Genomic DNA, 25342 nt, shown 5'->3' with positions numbered 1-25342 from the left:
GTAAAGTGTAATTAGTTTTTAGAGTTCTGATGAAGTGGATGCTGACAGTTTTTGCCAGTTTTTTTGCTGCTTTTGTGGAAGAACATGCTTTTGGAATTCCTACTCCCTACTATTTTCATTGACATCACTGTATGCTTATTTTTAAACATGATTTATGAATATATTAAAACCATCATTAACCACAAATGCCGAGGGACTGAGTATTGAAAATGTAGCAAGAAGTATGGTGATGTTGAAGTGATATAAACAAAGAATCGGAACTATTAACATTCCATGGCTCTCTTCTCAAACATCATTTTGACAGATAGTGTATGTTAGTGGCCAGTGCAGTATACTTATGAATTAGGAACCACTGGACTAAAAAGAGCATTTTTTTTTTTTAAAGATTTTATTTATTTATGTGACAGAGAGACAGCCAGCGAGAGAGGGAACACAGCAAGCGAGTGAGAGAGGAGGAAGCAGGCTCCCAGCAAAGGAGCCCGATGTGGGACTCGATCCCGGAATGCCGGGACCACGCCCCGAGCCGAAGGCAGACGCCTCAACGACTGCGCCACCCAGGCGCCCCTAAAAAGAGCATTTTGAACCCTAAGCAGTTTATAGATTGTGTGTGCGTGTGTGTGCGTGTGTAAAGAGCAGGTGGTATGGAGTTGGACATCAATAGATGTTATATTCCAGTGGTTGTCTAATTATGTTCATAAAGTTCTAGTGTTTTCTGTGACTTGGACTGACTTGAAGTACGGGGGATTGACAAGAAGGTCACAGATGGTGAGGTTCCAAGCTTCCCACTTATGTAGTCAACCACCACTATAATTATTCTGTAGATTATATTAGGGTTCTATGATTTTTTTTTTAAAGTTAGCTTCCACTGCTAAAAACTTATAAAAGTAACAAATAGACTGATATACAGGACTGTGTGATATATATGCCTGATTGTAAATACCATGGGACTTTGGGCAAAAAGAATTTCTGTGAGTTGGAATGGAATTAGGGTTACACTAAATTATAAATTTATCCCAGTCTAACCTGATTGCAAAATCCCCAGAGATGATGTCTATAGGCACCATTATTTTCTTACCACTTTAGCTTCACACAAAGTAGGCACTTTGTAAATATCTATTATCTTAGCTATGTAAGGAAATAAGGTTAGAAAAGCCTATGGGACCAGATTATAGTGGATTTTGAAGTCTAAAAAAAATACAAGTAGATCAATAAAATTACTGAGAACAAAAGGTCATCATACAAAGTTTAAGGAAACGGTAGGAGATAAAAGAATTAGAGCAGAAACAAGCATTAAGATGGAAAACTACTGATATTTTGGTCAATACATAGGCTTAAAAAAGCCCTCACTCTTAGGTATTTGATGTATTGGGGGGAAGGGAGTTAAAAGGATTCAACAGAATTCTTAACCTCAAAGAGCTTCAGGTATGTAGAAAAGGCTTAGAGAGGAGGAGTGGGTTCAAGGAGAGCTAAGAGACGGATAAGCAGCTCTGGAACTTCTACCTTGAAGTTTTCTGAAATAAGAATTTAAAAAAGGAGGAGTCAAGTCTTTTGGCTTATGGCTACAGCCAAATATGAAATTTAAAAACTTGATCTCTTATGATAGATGTCAGAAGTGTTATCTTTAGGGAGAAGTATATAAGGGAGCCTTCTGGGGTACTAGAAATATCTTGATCTAGGTGTTGGGTTTCATGGATGTATTAATCTGTAAGTTATACAATTTTTAGAAATTGCTATATATTTTTAAAAACTACCTTTTTATGATGTTTTGGACAACTCTCTGGGATTTATGCTTACAAAATGGATACTCAGACTTAAGGAGAAATGCTAAGGATTATAAGTAAATCATTTTAATTTTTATACCATAAAGATCAAGTCATATTTACATTTGCTTAATCAATGACTCGTCACATCACCTTTTAGTCTTTTTGGTGACTACACTTAGGAAGATGGCCTGTGGTCATAAATGTTTCCATCTTATGCTTTCTTTTCTCATCTTCTCAAATGTCAAATGCAAGCTGTTAAGGAGGGTAAAAAGCAGCTCCTTGGTATCTGCAGACAACACTATCCCCAAGACTGGACAAACTACACTACAGCAGGGAGGTCCCTCTGGAGTGTTTCCATTTTGTATCATGCCGGCATCATTCAAAAGTTAGTACAGAAGTCTTTCTTATGCTGAGAACACCCTGAAGTTTTCACCAGATAATTTCTGATTTCTTTGCTGAGCAATAGTTCTTAAATTCATAAGAAAAAAAAGAAACAATTTTCCCTTGTTAAAAAGACCATAATTAATAAAAGCTTATGAAGCATGTTTATTACTTAACCATAATAAATACATGGCAGAAAAAATCTCGTGGGTTTAAAAATAGCTTTATTTAGCATACCAAAAACACAGAAACATAAGAAAAACCTTACCTAGTATAAACATAAAAATAGTTAAATACCATAATTTAATGTAAACCAAGTAAAAATGTGAATTATAATAAAATACATGTTATTTACACAGAACCAAGTTATTGTATCAGATCATCAATCTTGAAGTCATCATTAACAATGAATCAAACACAGCATTTGTATTTGTACTGGTCAATAAAAAAAAAACTCTTTAATTCACTTTAAACAGATATAATTCACTGTGACATTCCAAGCAGAAAGGCAGAAAGTGCCAGTTCTAGGATTCCAGACACTAGATGTGGAGGCCTGGAAATCATTCCACTGGAAGACAATTAAGCCCCATTCTCTCATTAAAATGCAAACTGGTTGATTCAATTCAGTTACTTACTGCTTAAGAAAGGTACTAAATATATCTGCAAAAATAAACCTTTATTAAAAATGACCAAAGGTGAATGTAATATCAATCGTGTAAGAAAGGCAAAAGCATAAAAAATATGTATTATTCCAGACAAGCCCCTTTAGTTATAACAAACGTTAAGAAACTCAGTTTATAAAACCAGATGGGGCAGCAAAAGAGTTTTGAAAAATGTAAAACCTAAGTCAAAATCAAACAAAACAAACCTAAGAGAATGTTTCTTGAAGAAAGTGGTATTTTTGTTTATACTGTCATCCCATGAATGCTGCCATGAGATCTGTGGCTGGTGTCAGTTATCACTACAGTGTGGTGTGTTTTCTTTGACCAACAGGTGAAAAAGCTGTAGCCATTGATTAGATTAAGCATTTGGCTTTTGCTTCAAGAACCAACATCCATTCTTATATTATAATGCAGGTATCTCTACGAGGCACCATTAAATCCAATATCAGGACTTTAAAATATAAAGTTGCAAGAATATATACATAGTAATAGAATATCCTGCTCCTTTTTCTAATCCTGTAATTCCAAGACTTTTGCTCTCCAGACCCCTTTATATTCTTTAAAATTTATTAGAGACCTGGATGTCAGAGCTTTTGTTTATACCCATCAATATTTGCCATATTGGAAAATAAAATTATTCAAAAATTAAAGTTTATTACATGCTAACATAAATAACATTTTTAAGAAAATAGCTGTATTTCCTAAAACAGAAAAAAGATTTGTGGGAAATGGCATTGTTTTACATTTTCAACTACTTTTTGAGACACGAGTGAAAAGACAACTAATGCCTTTGTATTATCATGAAAATAGTTTTGATCTCACAGATGCCCCGAAAGGCTCTCAAGGACTCCCAGGGGTTCATGGGCCAGCCACACTTTAAAAACTGCTGGTTTAATCTAAGGCCTAATGTTAATGACAAAAAAAAAAAAAGTGCACAGAAAAGGAACCTTAATTTTCCTTTAAAAAGAAGCCAGACTAGCCATACATGCACGCACAAACACTCCCACTTTTAGCTCTAACTAGAAGCCAAAAGTCACCATGTGCTCACAGTCAAGTTCAAAATAATATTGTCACTTCTACTGAGACCAGGGTCAAGATTTATGAATTTTTAGTTCATGAAAGCTACAAAACCGACCAGCTAAACACATACATCTTAGTTCCCTTTCCAACATCTGCTTCATCCTGTTTGTGCTAAGCTGGCTGTCGTCTGGTACAGCATTGGTATAGACCAGAGAGTGACAGAAATTTAACAGCCCAGATACTCAGATTAGGAGCGTATTAGCCATTAATGGAGCAGCCTACTCTATTTCTCACTATGTGAAAGCTCTGATAAATTTTAGGGAAACGGAGAAATTCTCCCTTAAGCACAGTAAGAACAATGCTATGACCTCACACGTAGACAGCTCTTCATATCTTACAAATTACTTTCATACACACCACCTCACTAGATCCTTCCAAAGCCCCTGCCGATGAGCAGGACAACTGCCATTATCCGTCTCAGAGTTAAGGAATCTAAGGTGCAGATGTGGGTCTTTCCGAGGGTACCGTGGCAAGTACCTTTTTCTTTCTTTCTTTTCTTTCTTTCTTTCTTTCTTTCTTTCTTTCTTTCTTTCTTTCTTTCTTTCTTTCTTTCTTTCTTTTTTACAGAACAGGATGGAAATTCAGGTCATCTGACTCCTAGTTCAGGGTTTCCCCCCAGCATTCCTCATTTTTGGGTTCCAGGGCAGGATGGGGGCAGGGGTGTGGGGATGGAGATGGATATGGCTGATGCTTCCAGAACCTGCATTGCTTCTGCCTCAATTAACCATTTTCTCTAACACTAAGGAGGCTTGGGAGTGGTACAGACATCTCCCTGACCAATATAAATTTTCCATCAGTGCATACATAATGGGACTTTATATGAAACAACCCTCTTTTCCTTTCTGAGTCGTTTATGTCGGCAGTTCATTCACAGCCTGTTCTTCTGCTCCAAGGGAAAAGAAAAGTCCTGCACTCAAAAAAAATTAGGAAAATACAAAAGGAAATAGCAACAATGAGATCTACGTGAAACAGATTTATTGTGCACCTGGCACAACACAGACGTTGCAGTTTTCCCCCACCAACTGCAGAGCAATATAAAAATCACAGTTCCTAATTTAATGGAAAAACGCCACCTAGTCCTCTCGAGGCAAAGACTTCAGTCTATACAAAAACTAAGAAAATAATTTCAAGAATTTTAACTAAATTCCTAGGTTCTTACAGATTCTGTGGTGGTAGGAGAGGGAGTAGACAGCAGAGTAAAAGGCAATAAAACAGCAAAAAGAAAATAATTATTGTCACAAATGAGCAAAGAAGAAATCTCTATCTATTCCCTGTCATTAATACATGTTAAGTGCTTTAGAAACTATTCTGTTACCGAGAAATCCTCTCTACCAAGATGTTAATACAAATAGCATGAGACATTCAAAGACACTAAGCAAACACTGTTTAATTTGGGGGTGGGGCGGTTGGGAAAGGCAGTCGTCAACAAAACTAGCCAAATGTCACTAATGACCAATGATAGTCTCGCTATATACTATAGGTAAATTATCATTTATTGTGCCTGCCTTCTCTCTTTCTGAGATGCTCCTAAAATCAAGATGGAATACATGCATTTATTTAAGGTACTTGAAGAAAAAGGGATGTTAACAAGCCAGTAAGAATTAGAAAACATGCTAAGTTTATCTTATTTTCAAAATTCAACAGCATGTGGCTATTATACAAATTGTTGGTGTCTCCCCCCACTCCCAATTTTGGAGAGTATATTGTTATAAAGGTGATTTAGACAGAAGTTAATGGCTTTTTAAGACACTTGCACGTATACTGGGCTGATGTACACACACACACACACACACACACACACACACACACACACGTATGTCTCATCACATCACATAAAGACCTCCACTAAGGTTTTTCCCTCTTCACATATTTCCATTAGAGAAAATGAGCATGGATAATGATTTTATAGTAGGAAACAAAACTAATGAAAATCAGATCAGAAAACGTGAAGTGGTATGCTGTCAGAGTCCAATAAAATAAGTCAATGCACATTTATGTAGTGGTAAAGTGCTAGAAAGTTCTTTCATTAGTATTTTAAAAATGATTATAGTAGAAGGAAGGTTGCAGTTTCATTTGATGGTGGTGACCACAGGCACCATAGCAATGGCACTGGCTGAGTTGGAATTAATGATGTCCTCATACTCTGGGGGTGGGTCTAAATGAGGTTCTGTTTCACTCCTCCAGAGGTTCACCTGGCCAGTGGCTTCCTCATAGGTGGGTGGGGGATCACAGTTGGATAGGCGAGTGGAGACAGAATCTGAGCGCCCAACTACATATTCCAGAAAGCCTGGTGACAATCCACTGCTATCAAACACTTCGTCTGGTGGGGGAGGCGGAGTGATAATATTAAGGTGCTGTGGGAAAGGCATGTGGCCTTCAGTTACTGTCTGTCTGCGAGTTTTGTTTCTGAGGAAGCATCTCCAAATTAGAAAAATGACAAGAAGGATAATGAAGAGGCCAAAGATTAATGGAAATGTAAGGTAGAACTGAAACCAGTCACTTCCTCTGTTACTCTCTCCTTGTTGGGCTTTTGTGTAGGTGTTCCAAAACTCCTTCTGAAAATAAAAGACAAAATAAAAATTAGTATGATCAAAAGATGGGAAATATCAAATGAGAAATGTCTGGGTTCTATTAACATAATGAACCAAAAACCGAAACCAGATTTGTTGGTTTAAATGAGCTACTGCCTATATTTTCCATGACAAGAGATTACAAATAAATCACGTTATGATGTTCACTCTGGATCTTTCCTAAAATGGTCAGTGAGAACCCAAGAGTCTTTTTCAAGACTTGGGAGTTATATTTTCAGCTATGACATTTTAGAAGGAAAAACAAAGTGTGAGAGATTTCCTGTTTCCCAATTAAACCAAATACTATTCCCTTAAAAATGTCACATATCATTTTCCATGTCCAACTATGAAGTTTCTGATCCCTAATCCCCATCATCATTAATGGTATGTGCTATTTTAGGCTGTTGTAGGCTTTCAGTAGTCAAACGCTTTACAGATGAATGCTTTATTTTCCAATGGTTCTGTTTGAGGTCCCCTTCCACCAGACCTTCCTCAACTCCCTCTCCACCCCCCAAAGTTTAGTACACAGATGTTCACTGAATGTCGTAATTACAATTGCCCCTAGTAGAAAGCTCAGGCTAGTGAAGAAATTGTTATTTCCAAACACAGACTATAATCCCAAAAGACATGAGACCTAGTAGTTCAAATCTTTAATATTTGGGGAGAAATACTGAAAACATAAAAAGCTCACCTGACCCAATGACTAGCTATGAGACCTGGACAAGTTACTCTTTTGAGTCTTAAGTTTCCTCACCTGAGAAACAGGATAATACTAATCTGTCTTTATAGGCTGTCTAAGCATCATATGAAATAACATATATGACATGTCTAATTAAGTCCTTGGCATATAAAACTCAAATAGTAGTTGTTATAATTCTTGAATATCATAATCAAGTCGCTGCCTCAAATTCACTGATTATCCCATACCGTGGTATGGAGACCACCCCCAATCCCAATGCTACTGTTTTTCCAATGTTTAAACCTAACCAGTAAGTGCTTTTCTCACAATCCTATTTATTTGCAGGCACTACAAAATAAATATCTGGCATCAAGGAAGGGAACCAGGTCATTATCCAAATGGGCAAATAATCGAGGGAGTTGGGCTAGATGGGGGATTGTAATGCCAGATGTCCCATGATAGCATGGCATTAACATAACTCTATGAATCCGGTTAAAAGTAAGACTCTGGGCACTAAAGCTGGTTGTTTTATAGTCATATATTTTATTAGTCACACAGGCTTTTTTTTTTTTTTTGAAGAAAGAATATTTAACATTTGTAACATTCCTAATCACTACATCATTATCTATTCAGACTTAATTATACATACATTGCATGAATCATTGCTCATTACTATTTGTTCTCTTCATCCTCCCTGATTTTGAAGTTGCTGTTCTGATTGATTTTGCAGTTGAATAGTCCTTTTTGAAGAATTCTCCATAGATGAGGCACATGGGAAGCAGTCTATTAAAATTTGCAGTTCTATGATCTTTCCTTCACCCTGATTGGTAAAATGTTATCATAATGATATTTCAGACTTTTAGGTTGTAGCTATCTTTTTTTCCCTAAGGAGTCTGGGTAATGTTCCATGGTACTACAGTTTCCAATGAGCCCCTGAGAAATCCTATACTTGTTTGTTGGACTTTATTAGTTATTTGTGAGATTTTTCTTTTTATCCTTCTTTTTACCAGACTGAGGCTTTTAGTTTTTGTTTTCTATCACTCTTATTTTTTATTAGATTATAACTGATATACAATATTATATTAGTTTCAGGTATATAATAATGATTTGATATTTTTATATATTACAAAATGATCAGATAGGTCTAGTACCATCTGTCACCAAAGTTATTATAATAACTATATTCCCTCTGCTGTACGCTACATCCCCATGACTTATTTTGTAACTGGAAGTTGTATCTATTAATCCCCTTCATCTATCTCATCCGCCCCTCCTCCCCTCCGGCAACCACCGGTTTGTTCTGTTTAATTTTTTCGTTCCTTGATTCCACATGTAAATGAAATTTTATGGTATTTGTCATTCTCTGACTTAGCATAATATCATGTAGGTTCATCCATGTTGTCCAAATGGCAAGATTTCATTCTTTTTTACGGTTAATAGTCCATTGTGTGTATATACATACACATCTTTATCCATCTATGATGGATACTTAGGCTGCTTCCATATCCTGGCTATTACAAATAATGCTGCAGTGAACATGGAGGTCCACACATGTTTTTGAATTAGTGTTCTCATTTTCTTCAGATAAATCCCCAGAAGTGGAATTGTTGGATCATATGGTAGTTCTATTTGTAATTTTTTGAGAAGCCTCCACATTGTTTTCCATAGTAGCTGCATCAATTTACACTTCCAACAACAATGCACAAGGGTTCCTTTTTCTGCACATCCTCACCATACTTGTTAACTCTTTTTGATACTAGCCATTCTGGCAGGTGGAAGGTGATATCTCATTTGTAGTTCTGATTTGCATTTCCCTGATGATGAATGTTGTTGAACATCTTTTCACATGTTTGGTGGCCATCTATATATCTTCTTGGAAAAAATGTCTATCCAGGTCATCTGCCCATTTTTTAATTGGGTTGGTTTTTCTTTGCCATTACTGAATTGTATGACTTCTTTATATATTTTAGATATCAACCCCTTATCAGATATATCATTTCCAAGTATCTTCTCTCATTCAGTAGGTTGCCTTTTTCCTTTGTTGATGGCTTCCTTTGCTGTGGGAAAGCTTTTTAGCCTGATGCAGTCCCATTTGTTTACTTTGCTTTTGTTGCCCTTGCCAGAGGAGACAGATTCCTCCCCCACCAGAAAAAAATTGCAAAGACTGACATCATAGAGCTTACTACCTACGTTTTCTTGTAGTTTTATGGTTTCAGGTCTTACATTCTATTCTTCTTTCTTCTTCTTTTAATAAGTAGGCTTCACGCCCAGTTTGGACCCCAGTATACGGCCATGACCCTGAGATTGAGACCTGAGTTGAGATCAAGTCAGACACCCAATGGACTGAGCCACCCAGGTGCCCCACATTGCATTCTTTAATCCACTTTGAGGTAATTTTTGCATGTGGTATAAGAATGTGGTCCAGTTTCTTTCTTTTGCATGTAGCTGTCCAATGTCCATAACACCATTTACCGAAGAGACTATTTTTTTTGCCACTGTATGATCTTGCCTTCTTTGTCATAGGTTAATTGACCATGTAAGCCATGGGTTTATTTCTAGGCTATTCTGCTCTGTTGATCTATGTGCCTGTCTTCATAACAATACCATACTGTTCTGATTACTAAAGCTTTATAGTATAGTTTGAAATAAGAGATCATGATACTCCAGCTTTGTTCTTCTTTCTTAGGATTAGCTTTGGCTATTTGGGGTCTTCTGTAGTTCCATACAAGTTTTAGGATTATTTGTCCTAGTTTCTTGAAAAATACCATTGGCGTTCTGCTGTGGGTAGTATGGACATTTTAACAGTATTCTTCTACTCCATGACCATAGTGTATCTTTCCATCTATTTGTGTAGTCTTCAATTTCTTTCAGCATCTTAAAGTTTTCAGAGTATGGGTCTTTTACCTCCTCGGTTAAATTAAGAAAACAATCCCATTTACAACTGCATCAAAAAGAAAGGTATTTTATTCTTTTTGATGCAGTTGTAAATGGGATTGATTTCTTAATTTACTCTTTCTGCTACTTTGTTAGAAGTATAGTGTATAGAAATTCAACAGACTTATGTATATTAATTTTGTGTCCTTTACTGAATTCATTTATTCTAATAGCTTTTTGGTGGAGTCTTCAGGATTTTCTATATATAGTATCATGTCCACTGCAAATAGTGAAAGCTTTACTTCCTCCATTCTAATTTAGATACCTTTTATTTCTTGTCTAACTGGTGTGGCTAGGACTTCCAATACCATATTGAATAAAAGTGTTGACAGTGGGCATCCTTGTATTGTTCCTGATCAAGAGGAAAAGCTTTCAGCTTTTCACTATTAAGTATAATGTTTGCTGTGGATTTGTCATATATGGCCTTTATCATGTTGAGGTATATTTCCTCTACACAAACTTTGTTGAGAGTTTTTAATCATAAATGGATGTTGAATTTTGTCAAGTGCTTTTTGTCTACGTTAATGATCATAGGATTTTTATCCTTCATTTTGCTAATATAGTGTATATCACATTGATTGGTGGGTGATAAATCGTCCTTGTGTTCCTGGAATGAATCCCGCTTGGTCACACTGTGTGATCTTTTTAGTGTATTGTTGAACTTGGTTTGCTCATTTTATTGAGGATTCTTCCATCAATGTTCATCAGAGATATTGGTGTATAATTTTGTGTTTTCTGTCATTGTCTGATTTTGGTATTAGAGTAAAGCTGGCATTGTAAAAATTAGTTTGGAAGTGTTCCTTCCTCTTCAATTTTTTTGAAATATTTAAGAAGAGAAGGTATTAACTCTTCTTTGTTTGCTGGAATTCACCTATGAAGCCATCTGGATATGGAGTTATTGGGAGTTTAATTAATTACTAATTTAGTTACTAAAAAATGGTCTATTCAGATTTTTTTTTCTTGATTCAGTCTAGGAATATTGGATATTTTAGGAATATATCCATTTCTTCTAGGTTGTCTAATTTGTTGGCATATAATTGTTCATAGTATTTTCTTATCCTTTTTATATCTAATTTCTTTTTTGGGGGGATGAGTCTGGCTAAAAGTTTATCAACTTTATCTTTTCAAAGAACCAGCTTTTAGTTTCATGGATCTAGGTCATTTATTTCTGCTATGATCTTTATTATTTCCTTCTAACTTTGGGCTTAGATTAAGATTGTTCTTTAGGTTAGCCTGTATTGCTATGAACTTCCCTCTTTTGCTGCATGCCAAAGATTTTGAAACATTGTATTTCCATTTTCATTTATCTCAAGGTATTATTTTTTTCCTCTTTGATTTCTTCATCTATGTGTTTGTGCATTTTCCGCTGATCATAACTGATTTCTAATTTATTGAGAATTGTTTTGTGGCCCAACAGGTGACCAATCCTAAAGAATGGTCCATGTTTACGTGAAAAGAATTGTGTGTTCTGCTGTGTGGGGATGGAATGTTCTATATATACCTATTAAGTCCATCTTGTCTAACATGTTATTCAAGGCCAATGATTCCTTATTAATTTTCTGTCTGGATGATGTATCCATTGATGAAAGTGGGGTATTAATGTCCCTTCCTATTATCATACTGCCATTTCCCCTTTTATTTCTGTTCAAAGTTATGCACCCAACATCAAGGCAACTAAATGTATAAAGCAAATAACAAATGTTATATCCTATTGTTGAATTGCCCTTTATCATTGTTATGCCCTTCTTTGTTTCAGTCTTTATTGTCCATTTAAGTAAGTATTGCTACCCCAGCTTTCTTTTCGTTTCCACTTATACATAGTATACATATGTTTTCCCATGCCTTCATTTTCAGTCTGTGTCTTTAGGTTTGAAGTGTGTCTCTTGCAGGTAGCATACAGAAGGATCTGGTTTTTTTATCCAGTCATGCTATGTGTTTTGGAGAATTTAGTCCATTTAAAGTAATGATTAACAGGTAGGTACTTACTTACTGCTTTTTGTTGCTCCTTTCCTTTTCTTTTCCCTTGTGGCTTGATTATATTCACTAGGGTCATGTTTAGATTCCTTTCTCTCTCTTGTGTAGTATTTTACTGTATGTTTTCTCTTTGTGGTTACCACGAGGTTCACATAAATACATAAGATGTTCCAACAGTCTCTTTTAAGTCGATAGTGACTTAATTTTGAACACATTCCAAAGCTTTGTGCCTTTGATGACAGATTTTACATCTTTATGTAACCCTTAACTAATTGCTGTATTTAATAAACTTTACTACTTCTGTCTTCTATTCCTTATAGAAGTGGTTGACCCACTACCTTTCCTATTTATCTTTTCAAGTGAGATTTTTTTACCTTTGTATATTTTATTATTAGTTCCTTTACTTTTTAGCTTAGAGCAGTCCCTTTAACATTTCTTGTAAGGCTGGTTTAATGGTGACAAACTCTTTTAATCTCTCCTTCAATTGTGAATAACAACATTGTTCTTGGTTGGCAGGTTTTCCTTTCAGCGCTTGGAATATGTCATGCCCCTCCCTTCTGGCCTGTAAAGTTTCTGCTAAAGAATCTGCTCATAGCCTTATGGGGTTTCCCGTGTACATAATATGCTGCTCCCTTTAAGATTCTCTTTAGGGGCGCCTGGGTGGCACAGTCGTTAAGCGTCTGCCTTCGGCCCAGGGCGTGATCCCGGCGTTCTGGGATCGAGCCCCACATCAGGCTCATCTCTTTAACTTTTTAATTATCATGTGGCATGGTGTTTCTCTGAGTTTATCTTATGTGGAAGTGTCTGTGTCCTTCCCCAGATTAGCTGTACGTTTTCAGCAATTACTTCATATGATTTCTGTGGCCCTTTCTCTTTTCTACTTCTGGGACCCCTATAATGCAAATGTTATTCCACCTGATGTTGTCTCAGAGGTCCCTTAAGGTATCCTCACTTCTTTCTAACTTCTGCTCTTTGTTGAAGTGCTCAGCTCTGTATCTTTATGGCTGTTATTTTGAACTCCTCCTTATCAGGTAGGTTGCTTATCGCCATTTCATTATGGCCTTTTTCTGGGGTTTTCCTTTTCTTTGATTTTGACACATTCCTGTCTGTGTCCATATATATTAGGCAAAATGGCTACCTCCCTCAGCCATTAAGGAGTGGTCTTATGTAGAAGCTGTATTCTGTGGCCCGGTCTCCCCAGCAACCACAGCCAGGCACCCTATGGGAAACTTGTGTATGGGCTGCAGTTGCAGGGCTTGGGGTATGCACCTGTCCTCGTTGCAGCTCAGCCACTACACAGGGAGAGTGGGGTTGAAGCCATTTACCTGTCTCAGTTTTGGCTTGGCTGTTGCAGGAGGTGGGCAAAACACACCCCTCAGTGCTAGCAGGCTAAAGGAAAAGTACAAAAGATGGTGACTGTCTGCTCCATCATCAGCAAGTTAGTTAGTTAGGGTGAGACTGCAGAAGTAGTGTCTGCCAGTATTTCCAAAGTCCCTGCAGGTTCCTGCTTCTCCTGCAGTCACTTTCATATTAGTAAGTGGGGCTCCCTCACTATGGTCTAGGTACTTTTTACTTTGATGCTGATTATCAGGGTAAGTGGATTTAAGAGCAGAATCTCCATTCCCCATAGTTCTGGTCTTAACCTCCACTGATTTTCAAAACCAGACATTTTCTCTCTCCAGTGCTGACCCAGTAGCTTCACTCCTCAAGGGACAGTTCTGATTGTGGGGTTCCTGGATCTAGGGTAGGTTCCCAAGCCTCAGCTACCCTTCTTGATGCATCTCTTTTGTGGTGAAGGTGCAGTTCTTCTAGTTCTCAAGTACTTTACAGCTACATATGAATAATTTTTTAAATAAATAAAATTGCACTGTCCGTGTAAGGAAGTGAGTTCTAGGTCTTTCTATGCTACCATCATGAATCCCCTCCCACACTGGCTTTGAAAGTACTCTGTGGGCATAAAAATGACCCAAAGTCATCTATGTTCCACCCCTGAACTAGGTTTTCTAAAAAGTACATTATTACTGCAACATTCTGTGATTCGAAGATTAGTGTATGATCTCCTAAAGGTTGTCCACAGATGAAAATATGCAAGGTTCAATATTCAAAAGTAGAAACAGCACACTCCCAAGAATACAGCATTTATTTTAGGATAATACAAAAACCTTAAATTGTCAAGTGATTGACTCACTAATCACAGGTCAAAACTGACATTTAGAAGAAAATGTGTACACTTTTTGTATAAAAACTCACTCTTAGGACAATATAACAAAGCCACGTTTTAGTATATTTTTTCAGGTAATTTGGCCATCCTATCACTTTGAGATAAGGTCATTTTCATGTGCATTGTTTATGCTTTTCTCCATGCTTGGCTTGTATAATTAAATTAATTTTTCTGGCTTATTTGGCATCCTAGTAAATCTACAGGATAAAACAACTTTCATTTTGAAGTGCCACAAAGCTTAGACGAAAATGAAAGTATAAAATCAGATTTTTAAGTAGGCTTCACGCCCCACACAGAGCCTGATCTCATGACCCTGAGATCAGAAAAACCCACTGAACCACCCAAGTGCCCCTATACAATCAGATTTAATCCACACCCAATAATAAAGGCACAATTATTATCCACAGTTGAAGATGTGAAAATGAAGGCACAGACAGGTCATCCAACAATAAACCAAAGGTGGGGCACCAGGGTGGCTCAGTTTAGTGACTCTTGATGAGGTTCTCTATCCCTCTCCCCCTGCTCATGTGCTCTCTAAATAAGATCTTTTAAAACATAAATGTTGGAACTGGGACTTGAACAGGCCAGGCATCAGAGCAAGCCAAAAAGCAATCTCCTTTGATCAATAAGATATTTTGAACCTGTTAGACCATTTTCCTAGAAAATTCAATCTTTTCATCATGTTAAAAGCAAGTGGGCTCATTGTACAGATTAAAGTGATATCTGAATAAAAGGGTAATTATCACATTTATTTCTTTGGGAACTAGACTTATTTTGTACATGAAGCCAGAGAATCAGATGAAAATTCACAAGCACTAATTGTTATTCAAACAAAAAAATCCAAGTTTATGTCTCTGTAAGCTATTATCTAATGGAAAGCAGCCAAAAGATATTCAGAAAGAGCATATGATTTCAAGACTTGATATAAAGTAAAGTAATGCTTTTAGAGGAAATGGAAATTTGTTTAATGAATAAAATATCATTCAAAGGTCTCAGTAGTTTTAGATAAGGTTAAATTATGAATGTAATCTGAAGCTGCCATTTCAGAGGAGGAGCCCCAAAGTAAATGTTTCATCACAGGTGGGTTTCAGAACAAAATTCAGTATGTACAAGATTCTATCAAGCAATATTTGTTGTTCTTTTATAAAAATGTGTGCTTTTCGATTGTGAATTTTTTCATTTCCATTTCTGAATAGTCCAATTGTATGCCAGTCACTCGGACTGTGACTCAAGACCTGAAGGACTCTATTCATAATTAGAGATAAACATGTCTTACAATCTGACTAAAGTCTGGAAGGGGGGGCTGTTCTCAGTGGGTCTGTATTGCTGAAAAGTGTATAAATGCTGCTGGGCCCAACAGTCATGTGGCTTTTTCCTTTTCTGAACAAGTACAGGTAATACCTCATTGTAATGCACATTGCTTTATTACTCCACAGATACTGTGTTTTTTACAAATTGAAGGTTTGTGGCAACCATGCATGGAGCAAGTCTACTGGTACCATTTTTCCAACAACGATTGTGTCTCTTTCACATTTTGGAATTCTTGGAATATTTCAAAGTTATTACTATATTGCTTATGGGAATCACTGATCTTTGATAGCACTATTGTAATTATTGTAGGGTGCCACAGAATGTGTACAAAAAGATTATACCATGGCTATTTTCAGACCACAATGCTTTAAAAACTTGAACTCAGTCACAAGAGAAGATTTGGAAGGAACACAAACACATGGAGGTTAAAGAACATCCTACTAAAGAATGAATGGGTCAACCAGGAAATTAAAGAATTAAATACCTGGAAACAAATGAAAACATGACAAACCTCTAGGAGGCATCAAAGGCAGTCCGAAGAGGAAGTATATAGCAATACTGGCCTTTCTCAGGAAATAAGTCTCAAATACACAACCTAACCTTACACCTAAAGGGAGCTAGAAAAGGAACAAATAAAGCCTAAATCCAGCAGGAGAGGAGAAATCAATAATTAAAAACAGATGAGCTGGTTCTTTGGAAGTTGGAAGAATTAACAAGATTAATAAACCCCTAGCCAGACTTATCCAAAAGACCCAAATCAATAAAATCATGAATGAAAGAGGAGAAATCACAACCAACAATGAAGAAGTACAATTATAAGAGAATATTATGAGCAATTATATACCAAAGAATTAGAGAATCTGGGTAAATTCCTAGAAACATATAAACTGCCAAAACTGAAACAGGAAGAAATCAAAAATCTCCCAACAAACAAGAGTCCAGGGCCAGACAGCCTCCCAGAAGAATTCTATCAAACATTTAAAGAAGAATGAATACCCCTTCTTCTGAAGCTGTTTCAAAAAATAGAAATGGAAGGAAAACTTCCAAACTCATTCTATAAGGCCAGCATTACCTTGCTCCCAAAACCAAAGACCCCACCAAAAAGAAGAATTACAGACCAATATCCCTGATGACCATAGATGCAAAAATTCTCACCAAGATACTGGCTAAAAGGACCCAACAGTACACTAAAAGGATTATTCACCTAGCCCTGGGATGCAACGGAGGTTCAACATCTGCAAAGCAATCAATGTAATAGTCCACATTAATAAATGTAATAGTCCACATTAATAAAAGAAAGGACAAGAACCATGTGATCCTCTCAACGGATGCAGAAAAAGCATTTGACAAAATACAGCATCCTTTCTTGATAAAAACCCTCAACATACCGGGTATTTACCCCAAAGATACAGATGTCGTGAAGAGAAGGGCCAATGTTCATAGCAGCATTGTCCACTATAGCTAAACTGTGGAAGGAGCCGATGTGCTCCTTCAACAGACGAATGGATTAAGAAGATGTGGTCATATATACAATATATGTACAATAAGCTACCACCTCGCACCAGTCAGAATGGCTAAAATTAACAACTGAGGAAATGACAGATGTTGGAGGGGAACCTTCTTACACTGTTAGTGGGAATGCAAACAGGTACAACTACTTTGGAAAGCAGTATGGAGTTTCCTCAAAAAGTTAAATATAGTTACCCTATGACCCAGCAGTAACACTACTTGGTATTTATCCAAAGGATGTAAACTTAGGGCACATGCACCCCAATGTTTATAGCAGCAATGTCCACAATAGCCAAACTATGTAAAGAGCCCAGATGTCCATCAATAGATGAATGGATAAAGAAGAGGTGGTATAGATATACACAATGGAATATTAGCCATCAAAAAGAATGAAATCTCGCTATTTGCAACAACATGGATGGAACTAGAGGGTATCATGATAAGCAAAATAAGTCCGAGAAAGACAAGTATCATGATTCCTTCATATGTGGAATTTAAGAAACAAAACAAATGAACGTAGGGGAAGGGATGGAAAAATAAAATAACACAAAATCAGAGAGAGAGACAAACCTTAAGAGACTCTGGAACTATAGGAAACTGAGGGTTGCAGGAGGGGAGGGGGGATAGGCAACTGGGTGATGGGCAGTAAGGAGGGCACTGATGTAATGAGCATTGGATGTTATATGCAACTGGTGAATCACTAAACTACCACTGAAACTTAAAAAACATTCTGGAAAGGAATCCCCATTCTAGATGCCATTAAGAACACGTGTGATTAACGGGAAGAAGTCAGAATATCAACACTGATGGGAGCTTGGAAAAAGTAGATTCCCACCCTCATGGATAACTTTGAGTTCAAGACTTCAGTGGAGGAAGTCACTGCAGATGTGGTGGAAATAGCCAGAGAACTAGAATTAGGAGTGGAACCTGAAGAGGTGAATGAATTGCTACAATCTCATGATACAACTTTTAATGGGTAAGGAGTTGCTTGTTATGGATGAGCAAAAAAAGTGGTTTCTTGAGATGGAATCTACTGCTCAAGGGGCTATGAAGATTGTTGAAATGACAAGGGATTTAGAATATGATATAAGCTTAGTTGATAAAGCAGCATTAGTGTTTGAGAAGACTGACTCAATCTTGAAAGTGGTTTTGTGTGTAAAGCACTATGAAACAGCATTGCATACTACAGAAAAACCGTTCATGAAAGGAAGAGTCAGTCAGCAGGCATCAACATCAAAACAAGATCCTCCAGTAGCAAAAATATTATGATTCACTGAAAGCTCGGATGATGGTTAGCATTTGTGTTCTTAAATTAAGGTATGCACATGATCTCTTTATATATAATGCTATTTCACACTTAATAATAAACTAGAGCATCGTGTAAACAGAACTTTTATATGCACTGGGAAACCCAAAAATTCCTTTGACTAGCTTTACTTAAGTATTCACTTTATTGTGGTGCTCTGGAACTGAACCCACAATGTCTCTGGGTATGAAAGGGAAAGATTATCAGAGAGGCAGGACGAAAATCACAATCCTAACTCCAAAAGCTGCCTCAAGTGAGAACAAGTTGGGACATTCCAGGAAGAGATTCTTTACCAAGATGATGGATGTTCTACAGAAAACAGCTAGCATTATACAAAAGTCACTTGACATCTTTGTGTTAATTCCTCCATCAATAGGGTAGGAATGTGTAGATATAACTTCTGAGAAAAGATAGAACATTTACAAATTGTACATTACATTACGAAAAGTAAGGCATTATCTTGAAACTGCCACTAGGGTGCAAATTGTTGAGAAACAATATTTATACTGAGTATGGTGTTAATTCAGTTTTAAAAAAAAATTATTTATTTGAGAGAGAGAATGAGAGAGAAAGCACGAGCAGGGAGAGGGAGAAGCAGGCTCCTTGCGGAGCAGGTGAGGCTCGCTCCCAGGACGCTGGGATCATGACCTGAGTCAAAGGCAGATGCTTAACCAACTGAGCCATCCAGGCGCCCCAGTTCAGTTTATTTTACTATGAATTGAAAATGGTATAGCTGAGGGAGAAAGAAGATGTTTTATTGTCTTTTTAAAATTAATTATGGGGACTATTACTTTGCAAGGTGGCAAACATAAAATAAGACCCTCTTTAATTTATATGTAATTATTTGCAAACTGTTATGGTTGGGAGTCAGGATACTTGAGGGAGAAATGGATAGTTGTCCTGCTATGTGAGGCAACAGGAGCAATTTCAAGATCCAAAATACCCCTAATGCCCAGTATTAAAATTTGACTGTTAAAAATTTATTCTTTCAGGGTTCTGGTTCAAGATAGCAACTTAGGAAGATTCTGAACTCAACTCCTTCCACAGACACACTGAATCTATAGCTACATATGGAACAAATTCCTCTGAAAAACACCCAAAAACGAACAGCAACTTGTACACATTGGCATACACCTGAGATCTTTGAAAGCTAAAGGGACTTACAAGACCTATAAGGCTGTGGAAAATTGAGAAAAGGTTCTGAAAGGGCTCATATGAATGGACTCACTGCTGAGTATAAATGCAGCCAACTGAAAAGTGCCCAGACTTTCTTTGAAAGAGACCTAATCTTAAAACACTGGCAGGAGGGGCAGACATCTAATTTAAGATGCATCTAGGGGCTTACTGAAATGGTCTAGGGACGGAAGATAGGAGACACCATCTTTACGTGCTCCCTCTGCCTTATTTCAACGCATCAGTATTGCCTGGAAAGGAGACTGCCCCTTTTTTTGGTGCTCTGACTTTGGTGGCTTCTGCCCAGAAGACCCCTCTATATTGCCTGGCACTGGTGGCCATCAGGAATTACACCTGTGGTCCCAAAGAACTACGCTTGCATACTTTAAAAGCTGCTGTCTGAAGTCCTGCTTCCAGCGAGCTTTAGTCTTGAAGCTGGCTGACATCCTGCCCTTAGGGACACTGGCATGTCTTGGTACATCGTCAACTACTGGAAGGCACTAAAAACAGGTTGCTTGGACAATCACAAAGATTTGAGAGGCATCAAAAGCTTGTGCAGGGTTGAATGATGTTTCAACTCCTTCACAAGACCACTTCTTTAAGACTGGAAGAGGTGGCTGTTTCATCTCATGCATGGAAATCAACGAGAGTAAAGCAAAAAGAGAGAAACAGAGGAGTATGTTCCAAATGAAGTAAAAACACCTCAGAATAAGACCTTAATAAAACAGAGTTGAGTGGTGTACCTGATAAAGAGTTCAAAATAACAGTCAAACATGCTCACAGAGCTCAGGAGAGAAATGAACAAAATGAGAACTTCAACAAAGAGGCAGAAAATAGAAGAAAGTACCAAATCGAAGTCACAGAGTTAAAGAATACAATAATTGAATTGAAAAATACACTAGAGGGGTTCAAGAGCAGACTGGATAAAGTAGAAGAATGGATCAGTGAGCTGAAATATAATGGAATTCACCCCATCAGAAAAACACAAATACAAAATATAGTCTATTAGCTACAAAGAATGTGATATATGAACCTCATGGTTACCAAAAACCAAGAAACCTGTAACAGATATGCTTGGATTCCCTTCTTTATATTTTTTGTGTAACACTAAAGAAAATCATCAAATCACAAGGGAAGAGAGGATGAGAAAAAGAAAGGAGCAAAGAACTCCAAAAACCACCAGAAAACAATTAGTAAGAAGGCAATAAGTACATACATATCAATAATTACTTTAAATGTAAATGGACTGAATGCTCCAAGCAAAAGACATGAGGTGACTGAAAGGTCTTTTTTTTTTTTAATCCAATCTATATGCTGCCTATCAGAGACTCACTTCAGATGTAAGCACACACACAGTGCAAAGTGTAGGGATCTTTTCCAACCACAAAGGCAAGAAACTAGAAATCAATTAAAACTGAATAATTCACAAATATGTAGAGATTAAATATGTTCCTGAACAACCAATGGGAAAGAAGAAATTAAAATTAAAAGAAACTTTAAAATATCCCTAGACAAATGAAAATGGAAACACAACATACCAAAACTTACGGGATGCAGCAAAAGCAATTCTAAGAGGAAAGTTCACAGTGATAAATGTGTACGTTAAGAAACAAGAAAAAAATCTAAACAACCTAACCTTATAACTCAAAGAATTAGGAACAAAAAACAAAGCCCAAAGTTAGAAGGAAGTAACAAAGATCAGACTGGAAATAAATGAGACACTGAAGACAACAGAAAAGATCAGTGAAACTTAGAGGTGGTTTTCTGAAAGGATAAAGAAGTTAAAACTGGGAACAAAAAAATACAAAAGATCATAAAGTACTATGAACAATTGTACATCAACAGACTGGAGAACCTAGAAGAAATGGATTTTTTCCTAGAAATATACAACCTATAGGACTGAATCATAAAGAAACAGAAAGCGTGAACAGACCAGTTACTAGTTAGGAGATTGAATCAGTAACCAAAACCTCACAACAAACAAAAATCCAGGACCAGATGGTTTCACTGGTGAAATGTACCAAACATTTAAAATAAGACAAAGACATCACATGAAAAGAAAATTACAAGCCAATATCCCTGATAAGCATAGATGTACCCCCAACACAATATTAGCAAACAAGATTAAACAATACATTAAATGGACCATACACCATAAATAAGTGGGAATTATTCCAGGGATGCAAGGATGGTTCAACATCTATAAATCTGTAAATCAATCAATATGATATACCACTTTAACAAAATGAAGCATAAAAATCTTATATCATCTCAAGAGATGCAGAGAGCAAGTGACAAAATTCAATATCCATTTATGATTAAAAACTCTCACCAAAGTATAGAGGGAACTTAATAAAGACCATATATAAAAAGCCCACAGCTAACATCATACTCAATGTTGAAAAGCTGAAAGCTTTCCCTTTAAGATCAGGACAAGGATGACCATTCTCACCATTTTTACTCAAGGTGATTTTGGAAGTCCTAGGCAAAGCAGTTAGGAAAAAAAAAAAGAAATAAAAAGCACCCAAAATGGAAAGGAAAAGCAAAACTGTATTTGTAGATGACATACATAAGAGAACTCTAAAGACTGCCAAAAACCATTAGAACTAACGAACAAATTCAGTGTTGTTGCAGGATACAAAATCAATATACAGAAATCTGTTGCATTTCTATACAGTAATAGCTATCAGAAATTAAGGAAACAATTTGTTTACAATTTCATTGAAATGAACAAAATACCTAGGAATAAATTTAACCAAGGAGATAACCTGTATTCTGAAACCTGTAAGCTATTATAGCATAAGCCGTGACAGTTTTTCCTTTCTAGGATGCAAGCATCTGACTTAAGGTTTATTGCAGAGGCATCCACTTTAAAGATGGCTAGCTTGGATAAATATATTGCCTGCTATACAACTAGATTAAGAGCCAGGCCACCCCGTCAACTCCGCTCCTGCTCCTTTGTTTTAGAGGTCTTCATTGATTCAGATAACTGACCATTTGGGCTGCTTGTTTTTCTCTTCCTGTGCTTTAAATTCATACTTGTATGTTTTAAATTCACAAAAAGTGAACACATAAAATCCTAGTCCTGTATTCTCTCTCTCCACGACCTTGCTGTGTACTTTCCAGAACCTGTAAGCAGTAAATCTTGTTTGTTATAAAGTTTCTTGATGGTATTGCTGAGGGCGTCTTGCAATCATAATAAAAACCACAAGGGCTGGTCCAGCCTCTGTATTGGGTACTGATAGGCTGAGACCTGCACACAATTGAGGTAGTCAGCAGGAATGCATGTTTGCTCTTGCAGTAAACTGATTGTCATGTAGCTGCAACTTGCTTAAAAACCACCCAACTCAAGTGGGGAACCTCATCTGAGAAAGGAACACTGCTTCCTGGAAGTCTGCTCCACTGCTCTATGCTTTCACATATTGCCTCTGTCATGTGTTGCCTGTGGTATGAAACCCAAAATACCACAGCTGCTATAATAATTCAATGTGCTTCCCAGAGCAGCCTGATGAAGGCCATATGGTCCAACAAGATGATCACACCATTGATTATAAGGACCTTAACTGACTATTAATGTGCATAAGGGTCCTCCATGCCTCAAGTCCGAGGAGAGCTAAGTAGGGTGGAGTGGGCTGCAAAGCCATTGCCACTGCTCAAGGAGAGGCTGTGGAATAAAGCAAGAAGAAAGCATTCCTGTAGTTGAAGAGGATGGGCAGTCTCTGCCTGTAACAGTTGAGTCACTGGGTTGTGCCTAGACTGTCAATCCTAACCCAAAGAGTGAAAGAGCCTTGCAACAAGAACCAACAGCCCTATGAAAACACAAATGCAACAGAGGCCTATGGTCTCTATGCTGCCACTTAACACAGTGTTGTGGCTCTTCGTCCTCTGACCTGATGAGCTATCATAGATCAATCCCTGGTTCAAAGTTGCTAAAGGGCGCCTGGGTGGCGCAGTCGTTAAGCGTATGCCTTAGGCTCAGGGCATGATCCTGGCGTTCTGGGATCGAGCCCCACATGAGCCCCACATCAGGCTCCTCCACTATGAACCTGCTTCTTCCTCTCCCACTCCCCCTGCTTGTGTTCCCTCTCTCGCTGGCTGTCTCTGTCAAATAAATAAATAAAATCTTTAAAAAAAAAAAGTGCTAAAAAAAAAATTTCCTGAACATCTATTGCCAGTAACCCCTAAGAATCTCGAGGAGGTGCACTAGTTCCTTGATAAATGTAGAACCCCATGGAAGATTCCTGGGCATTGCTCAGTGTTGTAGCATACCAACATGCCAAAGCTCTGGCATTACACTCCAGAGGCCCAGGGGCTTTTCCCAAAGACCTCACATATCAGGCTAGTAAAGGTGGACCCAATTCCTGGACAGGTTGATTGGGACACCCTGGAAAGCAACTGCCTGTGAAGGGGGTACACAGTAACATCATCCAAAACTTACTGGTTAACAACACACAAGATTAAGGTAATGGGAGAAAATGAAGAAGTGGAAACAGATCAGAAACTACCTTAACTGACATTTATACCTTTTAAAAGATTTTATGCAGCAGGACTGCATAAGATAGAGGGAAGCTAACTGGCTCTTGCAGGTTGTTTTTTATTTTGGAAGGGGCTATGAATTGTTACTCATGGTGGCCAAAATGTGCCAAATGGTCAGCATCTCCAAAGACCTTAAAATCCACAATCTTCTTAAAGATCCATCTGAGCTATATGCTTGTTTCCTCTGAAACACCACAGATCCTGAGCCCCCTCAGCTTTCCCATGAACTGGGAAAAAGCAAGAAATGTGATTCATAAGGGGTCCCTGAGACCAGGGAAAAAGCTGACAGGGTAATCAAAGCCTCCAGTGAGAAGGAAAAGAGAAAAGAGAAAAGAGAAGGCAAAGGCCCCTGAAGCCAGATATTTGGACCAAGGGCCTTCCTTTCCTCACATAGATAATTTACTGCTTGGTGCTGTGCCCATCCTTCCAACAGTGATCCCTGCAAAGGATCACAGTGAAGGCAAAACATTAAGATGCGGTCTGTCTCTGGCTGTGCAAAATTGGCATGATCCAATGGACTTACCATTTCCCTGACTTTAGTGACCCAAATGACCCCCTCCTTCAACTGCAACCCTAAAGATGCCCCATTTGACCCTAAATCCAGAGAGTTCCTTTGATGAAACACTCCCTCTAATGATGGGTCTTCACTACTACATTTTATTAGGACTGCTGAAGTCATCCAAAAGGCACTGAAACTTCCAGGAGAAAACTTAACATTCTTTCTCTGTCCCTTGAAGATGTAAATTTTACATGTTTTTGAAATGCAAATACCCAAGGAGGTAAATAAGACACTGCCCTCCCTCAATCACCCAAGACTGGAGAAACAGTGGAGGAAAGAGGCCTTTTAAAATACAACCTGCTATAAAAGCTCCCTTGCCCAAATCTAGTCCGTAGCTTCCATAAGATTGCTTGCGAAGGACAAATACAAATCTTTATAATTTTCTCCACAAATATTAGTAAAAAGCCTTAGCCACTGAAGCAGGTAACTTTAACTTGTTCGGTCTGCCTGGAACATAATTAATTTGACTTCAAGTGTTATTATCAACTAGTGGAGTTTGTACTGTACCTGATTCATAGCTAAAATTCTGAATGGAAGCTATAGGGTGTCTATATTTCTATCTATGTCTGTGGATGTATGATACATATCTGACATATTTTTCTTCCCCTGGATGGCACTGCCAAAATTACTTTGTAAAAAAGCTTGATTTAATTGACTCAGAAGAATAAGCACTTGTAAATTTAG

At 37.5% G+C, this 25342-nt stretch overlaps 1 protein-coding gene across 3 annotated transcripts in view; it reads right to left on the bottom strand.

Moving 5' to 3' along the window:
- Positions 1-2350: 2350 nt before the first annotated feature.
- Positions 2351-25342, bottom strand: part of PRRG1 (proline rich and Gla domain 1) — a 140507-nt gene continuing 117515 nt past the window's right edge. For all 3 annotated transcript variants that reach the window (XM_026513285.4, XM_026513286.4, XM_044389358.3), the window contains exon 4: positions 2351-6441. In XM_026513285.4, the coding sequence (XP_026369070.1) occupies positions 5956-6441 (486 nt within the window). In that variant the 3' untranslated portion in view covers positions 2351-5955. The remainder of the gene's footprint in view (positions 6442-25342) is intronic.

Source organism: Ursus arctos, chromosome X (assembly GCF_023065955.2).
Source record: "Ursus arctos isolate Adak ecotype North America chromosome X, UrsArc2.0, whole genome shotgun sequence".
NCBI lineage: Eukaryota > Metazoa > Chordata > Mammalia > Carnivora > Ursidae > Ursus > Ursus arctos.
This window is presented reverse-complemented; position numbering and strand designations above follow the sequence as displayed.